This window comes from Cygnus atratus, chromosome 10, assembly GCF_013377495.2.
Source record: "Cygnus atratus isolate AKBS03 ecotype Queensland, Australia chromosome 10, CAtr_DNAZoo_HiC_assembly, whole genome shotgun sequence".
Classification (NCBI taxonomy): Eukaryota; Metazoa; Chordata; class Aves; order Anseriformes; family Anatidae; genus Cygnus; species Cygnus atratus.
Window position 1 is genome coordinate 2411931 of NC_066371.1, and position 19176 is coordinate 2431106.

The 19176-nt window shown below is 41.5% G+C and overlaps 1 protein-coding gene across 2 annotated transcripts in view; it reads right to left on the minus strand.

Annotated features, from left to right (window-relative positions):
- The window catches only part of LOC118248144 (contactin-4), a 305713-nt gene that overhangs the window by 46876 nt on the left and 239661 nt on the right, over window positions 1-19176 (minus strand). For both annotated transcript variants that reach the window (XM_035546817.2, XM_035546819.2), the window contains exons 10-12: window positions 14482-14618; window positions 12899-13028; window positions 8475-8625 (exon numbers count right to left, since the gene is read on the minus strand). In XM_035546817.2, the coding sequence (XP_035402710.1) occupies window positions 8475-8625; window positions 12899-13028; window positions 14482-14618 (418 nt within the window). The remainder of the gene's footprint in view (window positions 1-8474; window positions 8626-12898; window positions 13029-14481; window positions 14619-19176) is intronic.

A 19176-nucleotide genomic window follows, 5' to 3' on the forward strand; every position in this document is an offset into this window, starting at 1 on the left:
CTAACCTTTGTGGACTATCATTTACAGGGTTATGCATACAAGCATACAGCAGGTTTCTCCAGCTACAGAAGCGATGAGAGTTATTATGGCCCGATATAGAGCAGGAAAGGAAAAAGAGCCTGGTACCTCTCCTTCTGAAGAAGCCAAGAGCAGTTAGTGACCTACTCCTAAGGAAAACTACGACCAAGCTGTATGGTTTTCACTGACGGACTTCAGAGGAGGCAACGAGCACAGAGCTGCTGGCTGGCTCCACTCCTTCCCCTTGCTGACACTGCGCCTGTGAGCGCCCAGGAGAGCAGCGAGTGGCTTGGGGCAAGCTTTCAAGGTGCTTGTCCCTGAGCTGTTGTTTCAGGCTGACAGTGGGATGAGCTGATGCTTCAGCATGCTGGGATCCTTCAGATCACGCAAAACTAACATCAGCTTCTGCTGGTAAAGGAATGATCCGTGAACATGAGGCTATCAAGAGTCAGAGGGCTCCCTTAGGCACCCTGACCAGTGAATCAAGTGGTTTCCTCGTTCATTTTAGTTCTCTTTTGCAGAACAAATGGTTAAAGTAAGTACATGCCAGTTATTTCAGACCTTCCCATGAAGTAGAGCCATCCTCTGCCATTGTCTTTGAAAAGTAAGATGAATGCTGCATTGTCGGCTCAAACTTCAGAAAGCTATTTGTAGGGTGTCATTTTTCATATTGCCTAGGCAGGATGTAATGAAAAACCGACACGTTATTGATGGTTTGGTTACCTGTCTGCCTTAACGAAATTGCACAGGTGCTTTATTTTGAGAAAAAAAAAGTCTACACAATTAATGCAAAACAATGATAGGAAGCATCCTTTGAGGTTTTATTTTCTGCTGAGGTGTCACCAGTCTGCGTGTCCAAAAGCCACTGCTAGCAATTCATCTCTCAAGTAATCAGTATAAAAATATTATCATGGTTGTACTCTGGCACCAGACTGGAAAAGATGTGCTGCCTGTCCTATTGCCATTTTGTTTCTGGCTGTTTAAAGCAATTAGTAACTAATTAGGAAGTTTGAGGCAACGAATAAAAAATGGGAATTTATACAGCTATTTAAACTCCAGACACACTGACAGAGTAAGAGAAAAGGCTCTCCTTTCTTGTCTGATTTCACAACTTTTCCTTCTCAAAACGGTATAGCATCGAAATAAACATATTAAAATTTGTTATTAAAATAACACCTAGTCTGATGGCTCTGTAAAGGAACAGCCCTCGTGAGGATGCTAACTCTTGAGAAAACCATGGCTAAGGTCTTTCCTTCTCACAAGAGAAAAGTCTCTGAACAGTTTTAAAGGACAGAAGCCAACAAAGCCATCTAGTCACACACAGCAAACGTCCCAGCTGCAATCCCCTGTCTGCTCCTCTCCACCTCCCACTGCCCTTTCCCAGTCTCACAAACCCTCATCTCCTCTTCAGAAGTCACTAGGGCACCGAGACTTTTAAAAGTGAGCTTACTCTTCTAGATCATCTCTGACTAGAGATGATATGGTGGAGAGCAGCTATGAAATATCTGGAAAAATCTGGGCCTAAATTGCTTAAATTCTGAAGCACATAAGCACTTCTGTAAATGAACCTTGAGCGCTTTCTGGAAGCGTGGCTCTCTCCTGACCATTATCTGACAAGGTCCAAGTTTGCTGTGCACGCTTTACAGTTCTTAATGCTGCCGTAACTGAATTCAATGAGTAAATGTCATTATGTGCTGCATGTCTGTGCTTTTATTGGTTTTCAACTAAAAAAAAAATATAAAATCCTCCTGCTTTAAGCAGTATGGCTTTGTGTGTGCAAGAGTGTGCTCATATATCACAAAGCTTGTCAAGACTGCAAGATAATGGGACCAACTGGGAAAATTTCCATGAAGACAGCGAGCGTGCCTAGAGTATCTAGGTCAGATCCTTCTCTAACAAAATGCACTATGAGGGTCCCTTTATACAGAAACTTGTTTAATTAAGATAACAGATGTTGCTATTATATGAGTCCTAGTGAGTGCCTGTTTAATTGGACACTTTCATATTCTTTGCTACCAGCACAGAACATCATTTGTTTTTTATGAATTTCTTTCCTTACAATTGAACCATACAAACAATGCACTGTATATTCATAGAAAAGAAACAGCTCTAATGATATAAGGGCTCTACATGAACAAGAACGGGAGAAGACTAATTTGTTTGGGGACTTAAAAGTACAATTATTTTTCTGTCCTGGACTGAGTATATGTCTGGTACCACAGTAAATGTGACTTGCAATATCTTTAGGAGAACATTACGAATGAAAACCATTGTGTACATATTTTAAACATTCATTATTTCAAGGGAAAACACATTAGATTTTGACATGCGAGTTCTTACCAAGTGCATGAGATAGCTGACAACAGAACAGGGAGGCACTGGCAGCTGTGTGATTGAGCAGGAAACTTATAAATTTCTCCTTGAAATTCTTTCACCTGAATTTCTCCTTGAATTTCAGAACTCTAAACCAGGTTATGGATTCAGCCTTGTGCTCAGACTGTCCATGCCAAACCTGCTGCAGGCCAAGTGCTGGTGTCTCAGGAGGCCTCAGGACACTAACCCCAACCACATGTAATGTACAGCTGGACCCAGAGGGCACTGCCAGCCCTGCTCACTTCTTTGCAGCGATGTCACAAAGCATCACAGAACATGGCTTCACCAACATAGGACCACTCCTAGTGCTGATACCACACACTAAACCAGACTACATGCTTCACTCCACTGCTGCACCACAGCCTGGCTAACACAGCGGCAGGATGGCCAGGCAGCAGTGCTAACAAACCCCAAGACTGGCAGAAAAGCAGGTAAATAAAAGATATCTTGGATTTCCTGCACACAGCCTACACTGCCTGGAGCTGGGAACCAACACAGGATGAGAGACAGGGAAGACTCACGAAGAAAATCACACCAATCCTGCAGTACAAACCAGCATCTAAGTATCCCTTCCAACTCCGCTCCAAGTAAATTATTCCATGCCAATACCAAAATACATCAATTTGACCAATTCCCTTAGAAATTTTCTTAAGGTACTCTAACAAAAGGACCTTTGGTAGGAAGTTACTAAGAGACAGTTCAATCCGTGCAGTTGAGTGTGTAAAAGCCCTGGGGTGTCACTGCAGAACATGCTGTCAGCATCAGCCTTAACACTAAGCCCCCGTGGGCTCAGCCCTTGGATGGTGTGTGCCTATGTGGAAGAACCTGTAAGTCTGCTGGTAGCAACGTCCTTCTTTTGGTGGCTATGGAAAACAATCTGAAAATTAAGGGAGATTTAATTGTTTCAAAATTAAGGTTGAATTAACCGTTTTATATTATTTATCACTTCCTGATATATAGTTCAAGGCGAATTACAGTTCCGTTTCAGGATGTTCCTCTAACAGTTTGGAGTGTGGGAGCAGCTGTGACAGAGTTTTATTTTAATTTCAGCTGGCAGAACTCCGCGTAGCTCTAGGATTTTCCTCTAATCATACACAGCTCGATTCTCCCTCTAGTACCCAGGAAATCTGAATGAAGGTGTCAGGGACGACAGTGACTTGTGATTTCCACCAGTGAGGACGAACTGCTTGTGCTTACAGCTAGCGCAGTTCTCTGTGGGAGCCACGCTGTAATTATGAATAAATTGAAAGCTTTCTATGATAAGATCACCTGAAAATAAAGGTTCTAAGACACAAGTCTTAGTAATAAATTTATGTAACATTGTGGCATTAGGTGTAATTGAATTATTATGAGAGGATTAAGAAAATCCTGCAAGAACAATCTGAGTGCCGTGACTTCCCCTCCCACTCCTGCCAAGGAACAGCATATACAGTGTCATGCTAGGAAATAATTGTCACAAATGGGAAATTCTGGGCTCTGTAAGATGCTTGATCTGCAACTGGCATTCAGGAGTTTAAAGGAAAGACTCCCCATTAAGGACTTGCTTTCATTCACACCAGTGTTATGCAGGGGTCATCAATTAATGGAAGTTTTTCCAGGCTTGTGGGTAGCTGTGGATATCTGTTTTATCTTGGTAAATCTCAGGTGAAATTACCCTCCACCGCTGTAACTCCCACTGACATCTAGGAATGATTCATTTGGTTTCTGAGACAGCTTCTGTGTGAAACATGGACTCGGTTTGAATCGTTGTCTTTCACACGGTGTAATAACTGCAGAAGACCATGTCTCTGAGTATAATGTTTGTCTGATTCCTATCCACTGTGTATACAATGCCATTGATGACTATGTATTTTATATCTAAAAACTCACTTGACATTGATTGTCGAATTTCACAAAATCAGAGGGATAAAGACATAAGATAATAAGATCAAATTGCCACTGAGAATTAAGTAGAAACCATACTTTCTGGCTTCTGTAGTCTGTGCCCTCATTCCTCTCTATTTTTTTTTTTTTTGCCTGGATTGAATGCCAGTCCTCCTTGGGCAGCTGGGCAGTAACACCCTCCAGCTTGATCTCAGAGGGATAAGTCCAGCACCCCTCCTGAGTCACACTGATGTAGGTGGCACATGACTCAAACAGAACCTATACAATAGGAATCCAGCTCTCCAGAACATCTCTTCTCCTACTGTTGAGACAGAATAAAGGGATTGGAGGATAAACACATCTGGAAATATAAGAGAACCAACTTGTATGTGAAAAACATTCTGAAACCTCAGCACAGATCTTTCTGTCTGATCGAACAGTCTGAAGTGACCCCAAAGATGTAACGCAGTTTCGCAATAACCAAGGACCCTAATTCCACCTTGAGCTCCCAATTCTTGTTGGGAGGTGTTGTTCAGTCCCACATCCTATCCCAGGGGTGTGGAAGTGGAAGTTACATTGGCAGGGACTGGACTCACCTGCTCCTGCTCTACCAACAGCCACAGCCGCCCTGCAAGGCTGGTTTGTATGGAGTGGCATTAAGAGGACTGACGACCTTCCCCACAGAGCACTACAGCTATTTTGCCTGGAAATGTGAAGGGAACATAAGGGAGCACCAGGGACAGAAAATGAACTCTTCCATATAGAAATAGTCCTTGTTTCTGAAGCAGAATTTGCAGTGTATCTGTATCTGTGCTATAGCAGATTCTATATAAAATTTACCTTCTGGAGTCAAGCTACTAACGTTATTTTGACTCAGTCAGGCCTCCAAGGCAGGATTTCCATTATTATGGAGATGAACTACCTTTAATGACTGCAATAATATAATTGTACCTCAGGGCAGAATTTCTAATAACACGATCGCACAGTTCTCAAACACTGGTAAGAGATATCTTCAGGGCAGGTTATTCGTTAGGGGTGCAGTACACACTAGTAGTTCAGCCTCTAGAGAAGAATATGAAACCTAAAGCAATAAAGCTCTTTTTTTCCATGGTAATCTCTGCCGTCTGGGCAAGCATTGAACAACACACTTAGTTTTGCCTCCTGGACAGCTGTAGCCTCCAGAGCAGGAGTCCTGGCAGCCCAATCTGATGCATGCTATTTCCATCTCCAGAAAGTTGTCCCTAACATTACACTCCATCTGAAAAGTCACAAGAGCCCCAGGACAAATGCCTGAATGATTGTCACCGTCACAGTCAGGCTGTACATCAGAATTCAAAGCAAGGACATACGCATTAACGTTACTTTTAACTCCACCTGGAGTTGGAAGGACCATCTATGTTGATTAACCTTCACACAATCAAGTTCAGTTTGGAGAAGGCTCCAGATGTTCAGGTGCCTCTCTGAAACTCAAAGGACTCTAATGCCAGTTAAGCTGGAGATTTCATTTGTTTCTCCCACACCTGTTGCAAAGTTCTCTTTTCTGCCCTAGATGAAGAGATTTCAGCGGCAGATTTTCTTGGCATCTTTCTTACCGTATCTCAACAGATTATTTCAACAGCCAGGAAAGTTCTTGTTTGAAGCCCACATGTAAGTGTGGGTGTAGGGATGTACTAGGACTGGACTTCAGTCAATGCTGCTGTCCACCAGGGAGGCAGGGAGAAGATAATGTTTCAGCAAAAAAGAAACCAGAAATTTAACCAGCAAGGTTAAGCAGATGACCAGCCACTTGGCCTCTCCTACCCCCGTGAAGTCAGACAGCACTGATGAACAATGCCGTGATCACAGAAGACAATATAAATCCTTAATTGCACATTTCACACAGTCTCCAGTCACAGATTGCAGGGATGGCATGGTTAATAGAGGCAATGATGAGGATTCAACACCCTTGTCCCCATGGGAGACACAAACAACTGCGCATAAGAACTAAATAGGTCCAAACGCCAAGCCAATGGAGCAGTGTTCATTAAGACATTTTGCCAGATAGGTCCTGCTGGAAGCTCTGGCTGGCAGAAAAACCCCAGGGCTGAAGTAGCAGAAAATTTCACACCTGCTTGGGCACATTTCACGTCTGATTTCCCATCCAGGGCTCAGTGCCCAAGTGGGAGGCTCCCGGCTGGGCGAGGTGCGCTGGCAGGCGTGGGACGAGGAGCATGGCATTTCTACAGTCTGCATGGAGCACAGCTCTCAACTACCTTTTTTTCTTTTTTTTTTTTTTTTTCCCTCCCCAACTGCCGCACCAGAAAAATAGACATATTTTTTTCTCATACGAGACAATCTAGTGATGTTTTTCATCACATCTTAGCAGGTTTTTATGACTACACCTGCCTTGGGTGAAGCTGGGTCAGATGATCATGGTAGGTGCACCCAGGGAATTGCTCCTTAAAATACTTGCATGGAGGTGTGTACGCTTCAGGGTGTGCTCTGGTGTGAATTCCACCACGGTGTGACTTCAGGTGATAAAGTTTTAGTGGGGGGGAACTAGCAGGTAACTGAGAAAAGGGAACACTGTTTTCACAAAGCTTTGAATAAACCTGCTGTTTTTTGAGGTGTATCTCTTCCTCTGAACCTTGGCTGAAACATCAGTAGCCCATTGTAATAGCCAATTCAGAAGTTATCTGTGATGACAGGCACAGGCAAACTGAACCACCACCTAGCCGTAAGGTACAAGTGAACAAGCCCCTTCCCTTGGAAAGCTGGGATCCAGCATCCTCTGCTGTATTACAGCAGCTGACTTTTAGGAAAGTTTCCAGAAGAAAGAGTAGCGCTAGAAAAAAATCACTTTGCTGTCGGCATTACATAGCAGTGACAAAGCAAGAAACACAGTTGCTCTCACTTCTTTCCTTTCTTAATCCCTGACTCACATAAACCCCTGCTTCCTCTCCTACTCGCTATATTTAAATGAGGAGATGACACCACAGCATGCCTAGGAGAGCAGCTTCAGAGAAAACAGCAAATGTTAGCTGTGAACTTTGCCAGCAGCCTCCAGCATTTAGTATCTCCCGCCCTTCCCACAATCTTCACCAGAAGAACAAGCTACTTCAGTTTTAAAAACCAATATATATTGATATGCTATAGCGTCAGCCTTGCCCAGCTCTGTGCCCTGGCTGCTAACGGAAGCTCTGCACACCTCATCACCCAACTCCTTTTATCCTAAGAGATGAAGTCAAGTGGTTCATAGACAATTGCATCCTAAATACCAGATATCAGGTGGCAAGTAAGTCAGAAATATGTTGTGCCTTATTTTACTTATCTGGCTAAAAATGTATTACAGCTTTTCACACACTCATACAAATCATCTCGGTATATATTTTAATGTCCATTATAGGCAGGTTGGCTGGAGCAAGACTAGACTTTGTGAGACAAAACAAACAAAGAAACCAAACCAACCAACCAAAAAACCAACAGCTCTATCCAACAGGTTTAAACTTCTAAAAATAACAATTTCCTATAATTTCTGGCTCTTTTGTCTGCACTCACAGGTCATGATTTTTCCCACCAATCCATTGCAATAAAAGAGGTATATCGCACTTTGAGGTGTCCTACACTACTCTCCAGGTCCCTTTCTCAGACGCTGCGTAAGCGGAACGGGTAACACGACCCAGAGTCAACAACTGCTACAAGCACAGAAGCAATGCGTGTGGATTTAAAAAGTAGGCTCTTATTCCTAATAACTTTTTCCTGTGAACTTAAAAAAAAAAAAAAAAAAAAAAAAGACTTAGCCAGTCTGAAAAAGCCATCTCCAAGTTAGGCATTATGACTGCCAAATTAATTACTGACCCCGAATAACTCCTGTTTGCAGGACATTGAGTAATTTACCAGGAGAGTGTAATTTGCTGTGGAAGGTTTCAGGGATATACTGCTGGGGATTTTTTTTGAAAAACAATGGCTATTTAGAGCAATCCAGAGGCAAAATATTTGCTTTTTAGAATGTATCTTTATCAGCTTCTTGGCAGGGATGCTTTAATAGTACACAGAGACTGGGATGAACACATTGGGAATAGAAATATTGGCCCAAGCTCCTTGAGGTTGAACACTGGCTGTTTTCACATTTATTTGCAACTCAATTTTGGGAAGTTATTAATGACAAATTTAGCTTTCATTGCTGAAAGCCCCTGGGTTGGAGCAAGCTAATGAAATAAATGGTTACTTTAAAACATTACCTCTCATTTTCTCTTAGGATGTCTTTTCCTTTCTTCCAAGAATAAGTAGGTCTGGGGGAAGCTTTCGGCTTACACTCAATGATTACTTCACCACCCACTTTCACAAGAGTTAACTTTTTCAAGAGAGTTTTGGAAAAATCTGGACCGACAGCTGAAAGAAAAAAAAAACAGATCAGAATTACCTCTGGAAAAGGTAGTCGGACACGTTAGAATGTTCCAGGGTTTCTTCTCACCTGTAATTGCTGAATGATCTGCCTTAAAATTTTATTTTTAATACTTTATATTCACAGTTGTTGCCAGAAGAGGGTCTTTTATTTTGATGCTATAAAGCTGAGAGACCTTGACACAGCCAGGTCTTGAACCAAGCAAAACAAGGCAAGACTTCAGTAGTCATCAGGGCACAGGGTACTCTCCAATCATCTGTCTTAGTTTCTCCAGGGCACAAACTTCTATTTTGTGAAAAACAGTCAAATGTTCATTGCGGCAAACACCAAAGCCCTGCAGACAGTCTGCAACCTGACTGCAAGGCAGGCCCGGCATGGAGGAGATTGTTTGGCTTCTGATGTCTGCCTCAAAGGATTTTTAATGATTTATTTGATGAGACCAAATGACAGGCAGAGCTCGGAGGAAGCTGCCTCTAGGAAGACCAGAAGGTTTTATTTATATCAAATAGGAAAATTATTTTTTTCAGTACAGAAAGCTCAAAGCAAATAGGTGAGGCAGCTTAAGGGTTTTATGAACAGCTCTTGACCTGCTCACTTCGTCTTTGCTCACAGGAGTTTGCTCTCAGACAGCCCAGTGGCAGCAAACTCTGCCCAGTCCCTCCTGGTCCCCACAAATTCTCTCCATCCCTGTGCCTTCTGCCATGTCGTCATATCCCCAAGCTTGCAGCTGTTTGCTCATCTTTCTTTCTTGCTGCACCCTGCAAGGTGAGAGTTTAGATCACTGTGCATTGCAACTGCTTGACGCTCCAGAATATGATCTAAAGCTCACCTGAATCAGCTGGGAGACAAAAACCTGCAGTGTGATACAGAAAGCAAATTCATTTTTCCTACAGCATCTTGCCTGCCTCCATTCTTTTGAATATCATTCCTGCCGCAAAAGAGTTGAATATAAAAAATAATCCTACGTTGATAACACGATGGGCTTTATGATCTCATAGATCTCTTCTACCTTCCACTTTTATGAAACAGAGTTCACAAATCTCTGAGCTGTCCTGCCTGCTATGTCTAATCATAGAGAGCTGATTCATTTTAGCATAAGGGAAAACATATATGTTATTAAAGACTGTAAGAGCCACCCAAAAAACAACATCTTATATATTAAACATTTCAAAATTAAGGCAGCATCCTGAGGATACCAATGCACTCAGAACCAGATGAAGGTTAGCAATAACATATCATAATTAATGCGTTATTATTTTTTGGAAAATTTTTCAGATGACTGTCCAAAATTTATTGGCAAAATAGATTTTTGAATAATCTTGTTATTTCCATCTCTGTAAGGATCAGCTTAGACTTTTTTTTTTTTCAAGTAACTTTCTACTTACCTGCGATCCTGCCTGCGACAGAGGAGTTACACGACATGGGTTTTATTCTATGATGGCTGACAAACAAAGTAGTTATCGAGGGATCAAAACTACTGAAACCTAGGGGTAGGAGGAAAATCTAGTCTGATTCTTATGCAAGGTATTCAGCCCTCAGCCACAGATTGAGTCATCCCTACAAAACACCATATCACTAGGAGTTGCAACAGACTTGTTCAGGTGGTGGTACCTTGTGAAACAGCTTCTTGCACTCGTCTATGGGTTTTGTGAAATAGGTCAGTTAGCTGAAAATAAAGAGTTGCTGGTATGAAGACAAAAAAAAAAAAAGGTCTGTTCTGCAGGTACACACGCTTATGGATGAGACAGGGATGTAAAATGTTGCATCTGAAATTTAGAAACTCTGGGCTCTGTTCTCAGCACTTCCATAGCCTCTCTGTGCCACTTGAGGGGTAATGCATTTAATGGCTACACACCTTGTTTGTAAAATGAGGATTTCAATTTCATTTTTTTTTCCTCACTCTAGGCCTCTCTCCCCATTTTTTTCAAACGTTTAGCCTGAAAACTCTTCCAGGCAGTGATTGCATTTTACTATATGCTTTTACAATGCCCAGCACAACAGGATTCTGGTTCTAGCTGAATACTCCAGGCAATATAATTGGCAACAATAATAGAGAAGAATCACTCTGAGAAAAGCTCTGTCTGTAATTTTCCATTTCTCTTTTTCACTTAATTTTGCTATAAGCCTCACTTGCTATTAGTGGCGTTTAATCATTTCAAGTGCTTAACTTCAGGACCTGTTAAAAAAACCATTTTTATACTCAGAAAGATCTGTTTAAAAGCTAACATTTCTCAGTGAGAGCTCAGAGTATTGACTTCCTTTGAAAACCCTTGTGAAAAGGAAAACATACTGTTTTTCTTTAAAAATGCCAGATTAAATCACCGATCCATAGAAATTAATGTGCAGCACACCATTCTGGTACTTCTCATGTGACACACAGAAGCAAGATTGTGTAATCCAGATGAGAAGTCGGCCAAGTACAATTTATCTGGCAGGTTTTTAAGAGCAGGCTCTCCAAAGTCTTTGCTCTTGGTGCCAACATGGGGTCTACATGGGGATGTCCCTCTTACCTCTAAAGCTTGGTGAGGGTAGAAATCACGTTCATTATAAATACCCTGTATTCTCCGTTTTCAGTCACATTTCTCTGTGTGGTGGCTCAGTCTGCATTGAGTGTGCAGACAATGCTGTCTTGTTATTGCATGCCTGGTCTTCAACCTGCAGTCCAAAAATGTCAGTGACCACGTTCTCAGGACCAGCATCAACGCCATCACCGGCTCCGAGAGGCCACTGGGTACTCGGGGCTGCTGGGCCCCAGCAGGGCTGGAGGCACCCACTAACAGTCCGCACCTTCGGAAATCTGCCTTCCTGACAAAGGCTCACGTCTCCAGGGGTTTTGAATAGACAGGGAAAGCATCAGGGGGCTTATTTGAACTTCTTTCATGCAGAAACACGCCCAATATATCTTAGTGCTGTGAAGTCTGATTTATTGAACATTATTGTACTTTTCTTGAACAGCAACAATGACAATCTTTCAAATGATTTTTTTTTTTCTATCCAGGCATGTATCGCTGCTGATAAAAATGACCGATATTGAAAATGCCATAATCAGAAAAGACCTCATGCTTTGTTCTTCAGGATAAAGCAGGGAATTATGCTATTGAACACACACTTTGAAAACAACTAAAGCACTATTTCTGAATTGCAAATTCTATTTGACTCTTCAAAACTACATACATATTTTGACTTATTGGTTCCTAGGCCTATCACTCACACATGAACTTTCAGAGCAACATTTGGGGGTGAGGTGCAGACCTGCAGGACAGCTGAAGTCAGGAGGGGCCTCGAAGGTGGTCCAGCCCCAGCTCCTCCCAGCAGGGCCAGCCTGAGCAGGTTGCCCAGTGCCGTGTCCAGTTGGGTGCTGAATATTTCCAAAGATGGAAGTGACACAACCTTTCTGGCAACCTGTTCCAGCTTTTGAAGCAGTAAAAAACAGATTTTATGTTCAAATGGTATTTTCTGTGTTTCAGTTCATGCCCATTGCTCTTATCTGGGCATTGGGCATCACTGAGCTCAGCCTGTTTCTGTAATCCTACTGCCTCCTTACACATCGGTAACACCCCCAGAGCTGTCTCCAATAGTTCCCATTAGGTTTTGTTGAGGAAAGCAGGGGAAACAGCTTGTTAATTCAGTACAGAGTGTGAGTCTGGAGACTTGAATTCTGTTCTCATTCAGAGACACATCTTCTGGATTTCACTTTAAGCCTGATTCTAACCCGCTGGAGGAGCTGAGGACTCTCAGTTCACAGGAGCTTCTCCTGATACTAACAGAGAAAACTAGAGTAGAGGGACACAAAACAGGTGGGGCAGGAGTTATTTTTCTTGGTGAGGGTTTGGGACTGAAGCATCGCGATTGCCGTTTGGATGGCGAATGGTCTATTCGGACAGAAGGGTTTTCAACATCTCCTCAGGACAGTCCGTCTCTGCAGCCCACGAGCAGGCAGCTACTGTCCAGTGTGCTTTGAACTGGGGCAATACGTGGGTGTCTCCACAACATGTTTCTAACAGCAAGAGGTGAGTGAGCTTGCCAGCTCTCTGTGCTCAGTTACCTGGATGAATACGAGAATACGGGATCATGTAAAGAAATCTGTTCTCTATATATCCGCTTTCTCAAGTTTTCATTTTATGCTCTATTTAAAAACAACAACTTGACAAAAATCCTCAGCAGCACTTCTGCTTCAGACACCGAAACTTGGCAGAACCAGTTTGGGTTAAAGCTGTGCCAATTTTGGAAGGTTTGTAGCACTCAGGAAAGTAAACTTACCTATGACACTCAGTTCTGCACTGGCAAAAATGATGCCATGTCTGTTTTCTGCTACGCACTGATACATCCCGGCATCCGACAGGCTGACGTTCGCTATCGTCAGTGAGCCCTGCTCTATCTGAACTCTGCCCTGTAAGAAACAGTGAAACAAAGAAGTGAGTAAGGAGATCCCTCCTTGGAACATAACCCCAGCAGGAGTTGTGCCATACTGTGTGTCCAGGTAGAGAAAAAAAGGTAGGGGCAACAGGAAAAAATTGCATGCTCCAATCTATTTGTCTGCCAACTAAATTCTTGTCAGGTTACATACTAAGTGGAAAAAAAACAATACAGTAGTTGGTAAATGTAATTTAAATTGGAGGACTTTCCCTTGACTTCTCATTGATTTAATACCCAAACCATTTAGATTAATCTCCCTTTCAAGTAAGTAAACTTGAATAAAAAATTGCACTTTTGTTCCATGGTGGCATATCAGAGCCAACCTCATTCTTTAAAGCAATGGCATTACAGGTATACAGGGCAACAAAGGTCTGGAAGACTGGTTGCCATCTTAGCTGGTACAATGGGAAATATTCAAAATCCTCTGCATTTTTTTGAAAAGAATATAGATGTTAATAATTTAACGATCCTTTTTTTTGTATCAGTCACTAACGTGATTTAAGTACAAGACCATCTGCTAGTGACCAGCACGAAGCAAGTAAAATTAGTGTGTGGAACAAAAGACCACAGTATTATTTGTCAGCCTAAGGATATGGAGCTCATGTTATCAATTTTAATAAGTAAAGCAAAGTGTTCCCTCCCTTCCCAGGAGTTTCACTATTAAAAAAAAAATAGTAATATAAAGAGCTATTGGCCTTCTACTTGGCCGTAGGGTGGAAATTTAATGTTTGTGCAATCTTTGTCAGGGTTTGATCAAATCTGGGCAGCCATGTTCTTTCACAGTAAGTGAAGGGGAAAAATGCAGTTTACTGTGAAATCAGTGCTTTGGTAATTTGTTTAGTTTGCTGTTATAATTGAGGCAATTGCAGGACTGAGCAATTCCCCTTGCTGGTTAGAGGATGCTCTTGCTCTGCTCCTATGGATCACCCATCTAGGCAGTTCTTCGTGTCCCTGGCAGGAGGGCAGGAGGAATGGGAATGCTGCTAGAGACCAGCAGAAATGGTTTCGGTAGCAGCTAAGGTTTCAGTAGCATCTGAAGTTCACCTCAAAACCATAAACTGAAAAAATGAATCCATGTCCATCCATAGCCCCACTCAGCCTTTCCCACTTTCTCACATGCACATTTCCGCTCTTAGATTTGCACTGTGGATCCTTCATTTCAAGGAGGAGCTTTAAACCCACAGCTATCGGACACCCTATGTATCATTAACAACAGCTCTCTTGAAGCCAACATCTGCCCATGAGAAAGGATGGGGCATCTCCCTCTCCTCCAGCCCAGGACCTCAGTGCCATAGAGAAGCACCCACCAGGTATGACAAGGAATTGCCTACAGAGCATGGGGATTTCAGAACACTGCCATCACTTCCATTTCTATTCCAAAAGTAATAAAATATGCAGAATGAGAAAGCCACTCCAGCAGCACCTACCTGGGGCAGCAGTGGTTCCCCGTCCTTCAGCCAGCGGTACGAGGGCTTCGGCCTCCCACTCGCACGGCATTCCCAGAAAACACTTTCCTCAATGGCTGCGTGTGCATCGCTGATTTTCTGAATCCAGTTGGGCTGAGCTGCAATGCGGAAGGAATGAATAAAGCCTCATGTCTGCGAACGACAGCATGCTCTTCAGGATGCAAGCAACCACACATTTCTTTATCATCACATTTAAGGGCTGGATTTAAAAACATGCTTACTAACCATGAAGATCCATTTTACTTTGTTTTCCTGAGTTCAGTTCTAATTCCTGAAGGTAGCATGTGCAAGATCAGAACCTGCTCTCCTAACTTTTATTTTTAATAAAAACATTTAATGAAAAAGAGCAGCTTCAGAAACATAGATTATCATTATCATCACCATATCAAAACAAAGCAATGGTTCACATGCTGCCCCAGTGGAATAGATGGCATTGTTGGACCACTGAGCCTTCAAAAAGAGACATTTAGTATTCAACCGAAGAAAAAAAAGTAATTTAGAGCTATCTCCGCACTGAAATTAAGATTATACACGGAACTTTTCAGTTCCATGATTCACTGATTGAGGTACAAATAATATATTCTCAGACATTTTTTTTAGACTTGGGTGAGATCCATGGAATACTGTCCTATGAAGATCTTCCATGTGTATGAAAAACTGTTTGGAGTCGATAATTATATTGATGACATTGAAGAAACCTAGTAACTCCAAAAGCAGATATTGGAGATAAATTTTAGAATTTGGTGACAAATGGTGCTGGTAGTTTTCAGACACTTATGCAATTATATTTTAAGCTATGTTTTACATATTATTATCGGAGTTTGTTGTCGTTTGTTTGTTTTTAACATATAGATTAAGTTTAGCCAGACCCTACATGCAGATCAAAATTGCCACTTGTTTTTTGGAGACCATGCAAACCCTTTTTCTTATGTTATCTTCACAAACCTCATCAGTCTAGATTTATCTACAATACTTTTCAGAAAATCCCATAAAAAAAAAAAAGGGAAATAAAAAAAATAGTGAGTTCAGTTTTTTTAGTGGTCATTTACCCTATTTTGAAGTAAGAAAATCTGAGAGACTTAGTAGGAAGATATAACCAGCAGAGGTCTCCAAGAACCTGGTTAATCCCCTTTCAAATGTAATCAGATAAAAAAAAATAAAGATTACTCCAAGAGAAAAAAAAATAATAAAAATTATATCTCCTTTAGATAGAAACAGGGACCAGAAAAAAGATCTGAAAGGATAAATTAAAAAAACGTTATATGAAAATGCTAAGTTGAACTTAAAGTTGGTATGACTACAGCTAAACTATTGGCATGTCTACCATTATGAGATGTTGCATATACACTCTCAGAGAGCTCAGAGCCTTTTAAAACTCTGTTCAGACTGCGACAGATGTGTGCCTAATCCCACATCCACCTCATTGCATGCTTCCCTTCTCACTGTGTCTGTAAACAACAAAGCACAGAAGAAAGCGGAAGAACATTGCACAGAATCTTAAATATGCCACAAGAAATATTCCAAGGGATTTGTAAGAAAAGCAGAAAGTCAAACTGAACATAATGACAATGCCGGAGCAAGAGAAGGAGCTGAAAAGGAGAGGTGAGTGGTGCTTGCTTCTCTGACTGCCCCTTCTGCCCTGTAGTATGTTAAGCTTGTTTATTAACTGTATCTGAAGACATATGAAAAGGAAAGGCTTTAAATGTAGGAAGATGAAAGTCAGCTCTGTCTTTTGGAGTAAGAACTTGAACAATTCCATTGAGCCGAGACACCCTGTGCAACTCCGCAGGTTCACTGGCTCAAGGACATTTGCAAATTACTCATGAGTCTCCATATTTACCATTCTAATAGCATCTAACTCATGGTTTTGAAAAGAGTCTTATGATATCGTAAAAAGAGCTCTGCAAAACCACACAGATCCATTTGCCTTTCTGCAGTACTGTTTTACTGATTTCCCTCAAGAAAACAAAAAAAGCAGACAAAACAACTGAAAGGAACCTGCAAAGTTATAAAACGCATAAAAGGCACAGTGGGCTCTACAGCATATAAATGTAAGCTATGTAAAAAGAAAGAAAACAGAAAAACCCTCGTGTGAGGAGCAAAGCGGACTCAATATTTAGCCTTATTTCAATTCAATACTTATCCTCATTGCAGGCACTCAGGCTCCCTGACTAAGGCAAGTTCTTACTCAGCCCAGTGAAAGACTCATACCCATCCAGTCCTTCGTTTACAGAGTGCACGTTACAAGTGTGAAATCCTACCCTACGGAACTGTGCGGAGATTTAGACCCGTGGTGCTGGAAGTGCCGGGAGCCTGCGGGCAGCCCGTTCGCTGCAATGCACGTGTGGCACCCGTGAGCCATGGGCTCACACCACGGTTCATCCTTTCCAGTTATTTAACCTGGTTAAACTTTCCATCCTACAGCTATTTATGCTGCAGGTGACTACGGAACAAACATATTAGGTCAAAAAAAAAAAAAAAAAGCTCAGAGAAAACTGGAGGAGCCCTTTGTTTCCCAGGAACTTAGTTCTCTGCTGCTCTTTGGGAGACATTTCTAATTAGGTCAACCTCTCCTTTGAACAGCTCATTTCAGAGAATACCAGGCACGCTCTTGACTTAATCTTGAGTAATACACAAGGGTTGGTCCATGGAGCGAATATGTTTGAGTCACCAAATGAGAGTTGCCATAATATAATGAAATTTGACAGCCTCCCATTGGGGATGATACCAAGACACGGTAATGTGCCACAAGATTTCACGCACGATAATTAAAATAATTCAAATAAGGGTATAAAATCAGCTCTATGCTACATTTTCTGGTATAGCTGCATTGTTCAGGATAACTTTTTTTTTTTTTTTTAATTTAATGACTGGTAGTAGCGTTCTTGAAAAAGTCTTTCATTTCATTTCTGTGGTGCTGAGCAAAGACAAATTCTTCCATATGATGGGACTGGAAATATTATGGCCATATTAGGGGTACAGGCTTTGGTTGGAAAGATCCTGGAGGAAAAATCTAGTACTAAAGAAAAAAAATTACACATAAGTTGATAAGAATTCATCTGAGTTGCAAAGAAAAATCATATAATATATAAAGTGGAAGAAAAAGCTTAAAATATAAGCATGACACTTGCACAATGATAGTTTTAAAGAAAAATATCCCCCTCCTAGGTGATGACAGCTGCCTGGAATGGGTCTCAGGTGGACAAAAGCACAATGATAAGTATGGGTTAAAAAAAACAAAACCACAAAAACCACCAACCTTTTTTACTTAGCCTTCACAAACATAAAGTGCGGCATTTTAAACCAGGTGACTACAGAAAAATGCCCAAGTATACTCTTGCTTTTTCAAGAGAAAAGAATCTAGAGTGAGTCTGTTCCCTATAACAAACTGAGAGGCAAAAGTAGGCACTGGGAATCTGGACTAGAAATCACGTCCTGAAATACGTTTGAAAATGAAATGACACAGCCGATGATGACGCTTCATATCAGAAATAAGGAACAAAACCAAGGAATCATGGGAGCAATGTGAGAAGTAAAACAGAAATAAATCTGTAGGACTTGTTAAGCTCCTGCGAGTTCAAAACAGCTCAAAAGACTAAAGCAAATGAGGTACTAATACATACACAAAATCCAATTCTTGGTCGGTGTATATTGATTTCAGTGTTCCTAAGCCAATTTATAGCAGCTGATGACCTAGAGCAGGCTGTGTAATTCATCATTAATGGCAGATGAAGGGCTGAATGACTGTCCATTACTCTATCTATTCTGAGGAGATTGAGACTGAGCCCAGGATCAGAAATGCCTAAAGACCAGAAAGCCAAGCATAAGAAATAAGAAAAACAGATGGGAGAAATACATGAGTAATTAAAAATAAACGATACAGCCAGTGTATAAAGTTTGTGCAGACAAGTGCACGCGTCATCCTGGTCCAAATGGGGATATAGCTTCTGTAAACAACACCCATATGTCCCTAATTTGTTGTCATTCCCAACGATCACAGGAATGTGAAACCAGACTTCAAGTTACCACTTTCTCTCTTCTCTTCCTTTCCTCCTCTTAATCTCTTCCTCCTGACCTCTGCTGCCAATTGAAGACTATTTGAAATCCATACAAGTCTCAAACGTGCAAATCTCCCCCGCAAAGTCATTTGCTTGAATGTCACATCAAAATCATCTCCCTTCATTTGCCTGTGTCCAATACTACTGCTTGGGCAGTTTGTCTCCCTTCTGCCTTTCTGGAAGACTGACCATAATTCACCAGCTGAAGAGCTCTGCTTGTTACTAAAATATTAAGTATCAGAGGAAAAGAAACAGAGGAGAATTCAAAGGAACTAATCCAGCCGATAAAATCTACTTAAATTGTCCCTTACCTGTATTTAATTCCTGTTCCATAAGCTATTCTGCATCACTGCATGACTTTTTCCCCATTTATGTCAGGCACCAAGAGTCTGTGTGTATTACAGGCATGTTCATACAGACCAGACCTCAGGGATTTATTTATTTTTAATCACTGATGCTCTAGACTGCAGTGACCCAGGAGAATAAGGAAGATGTGGGTATTCTCTGAGTAGCCTTCACTCTTCATTTCTTATACCTGCTTTAGCTTCTCACGATGAAGAGCTATTTTTAGAAGGCAAAATGACAGTAATTTGAGCAC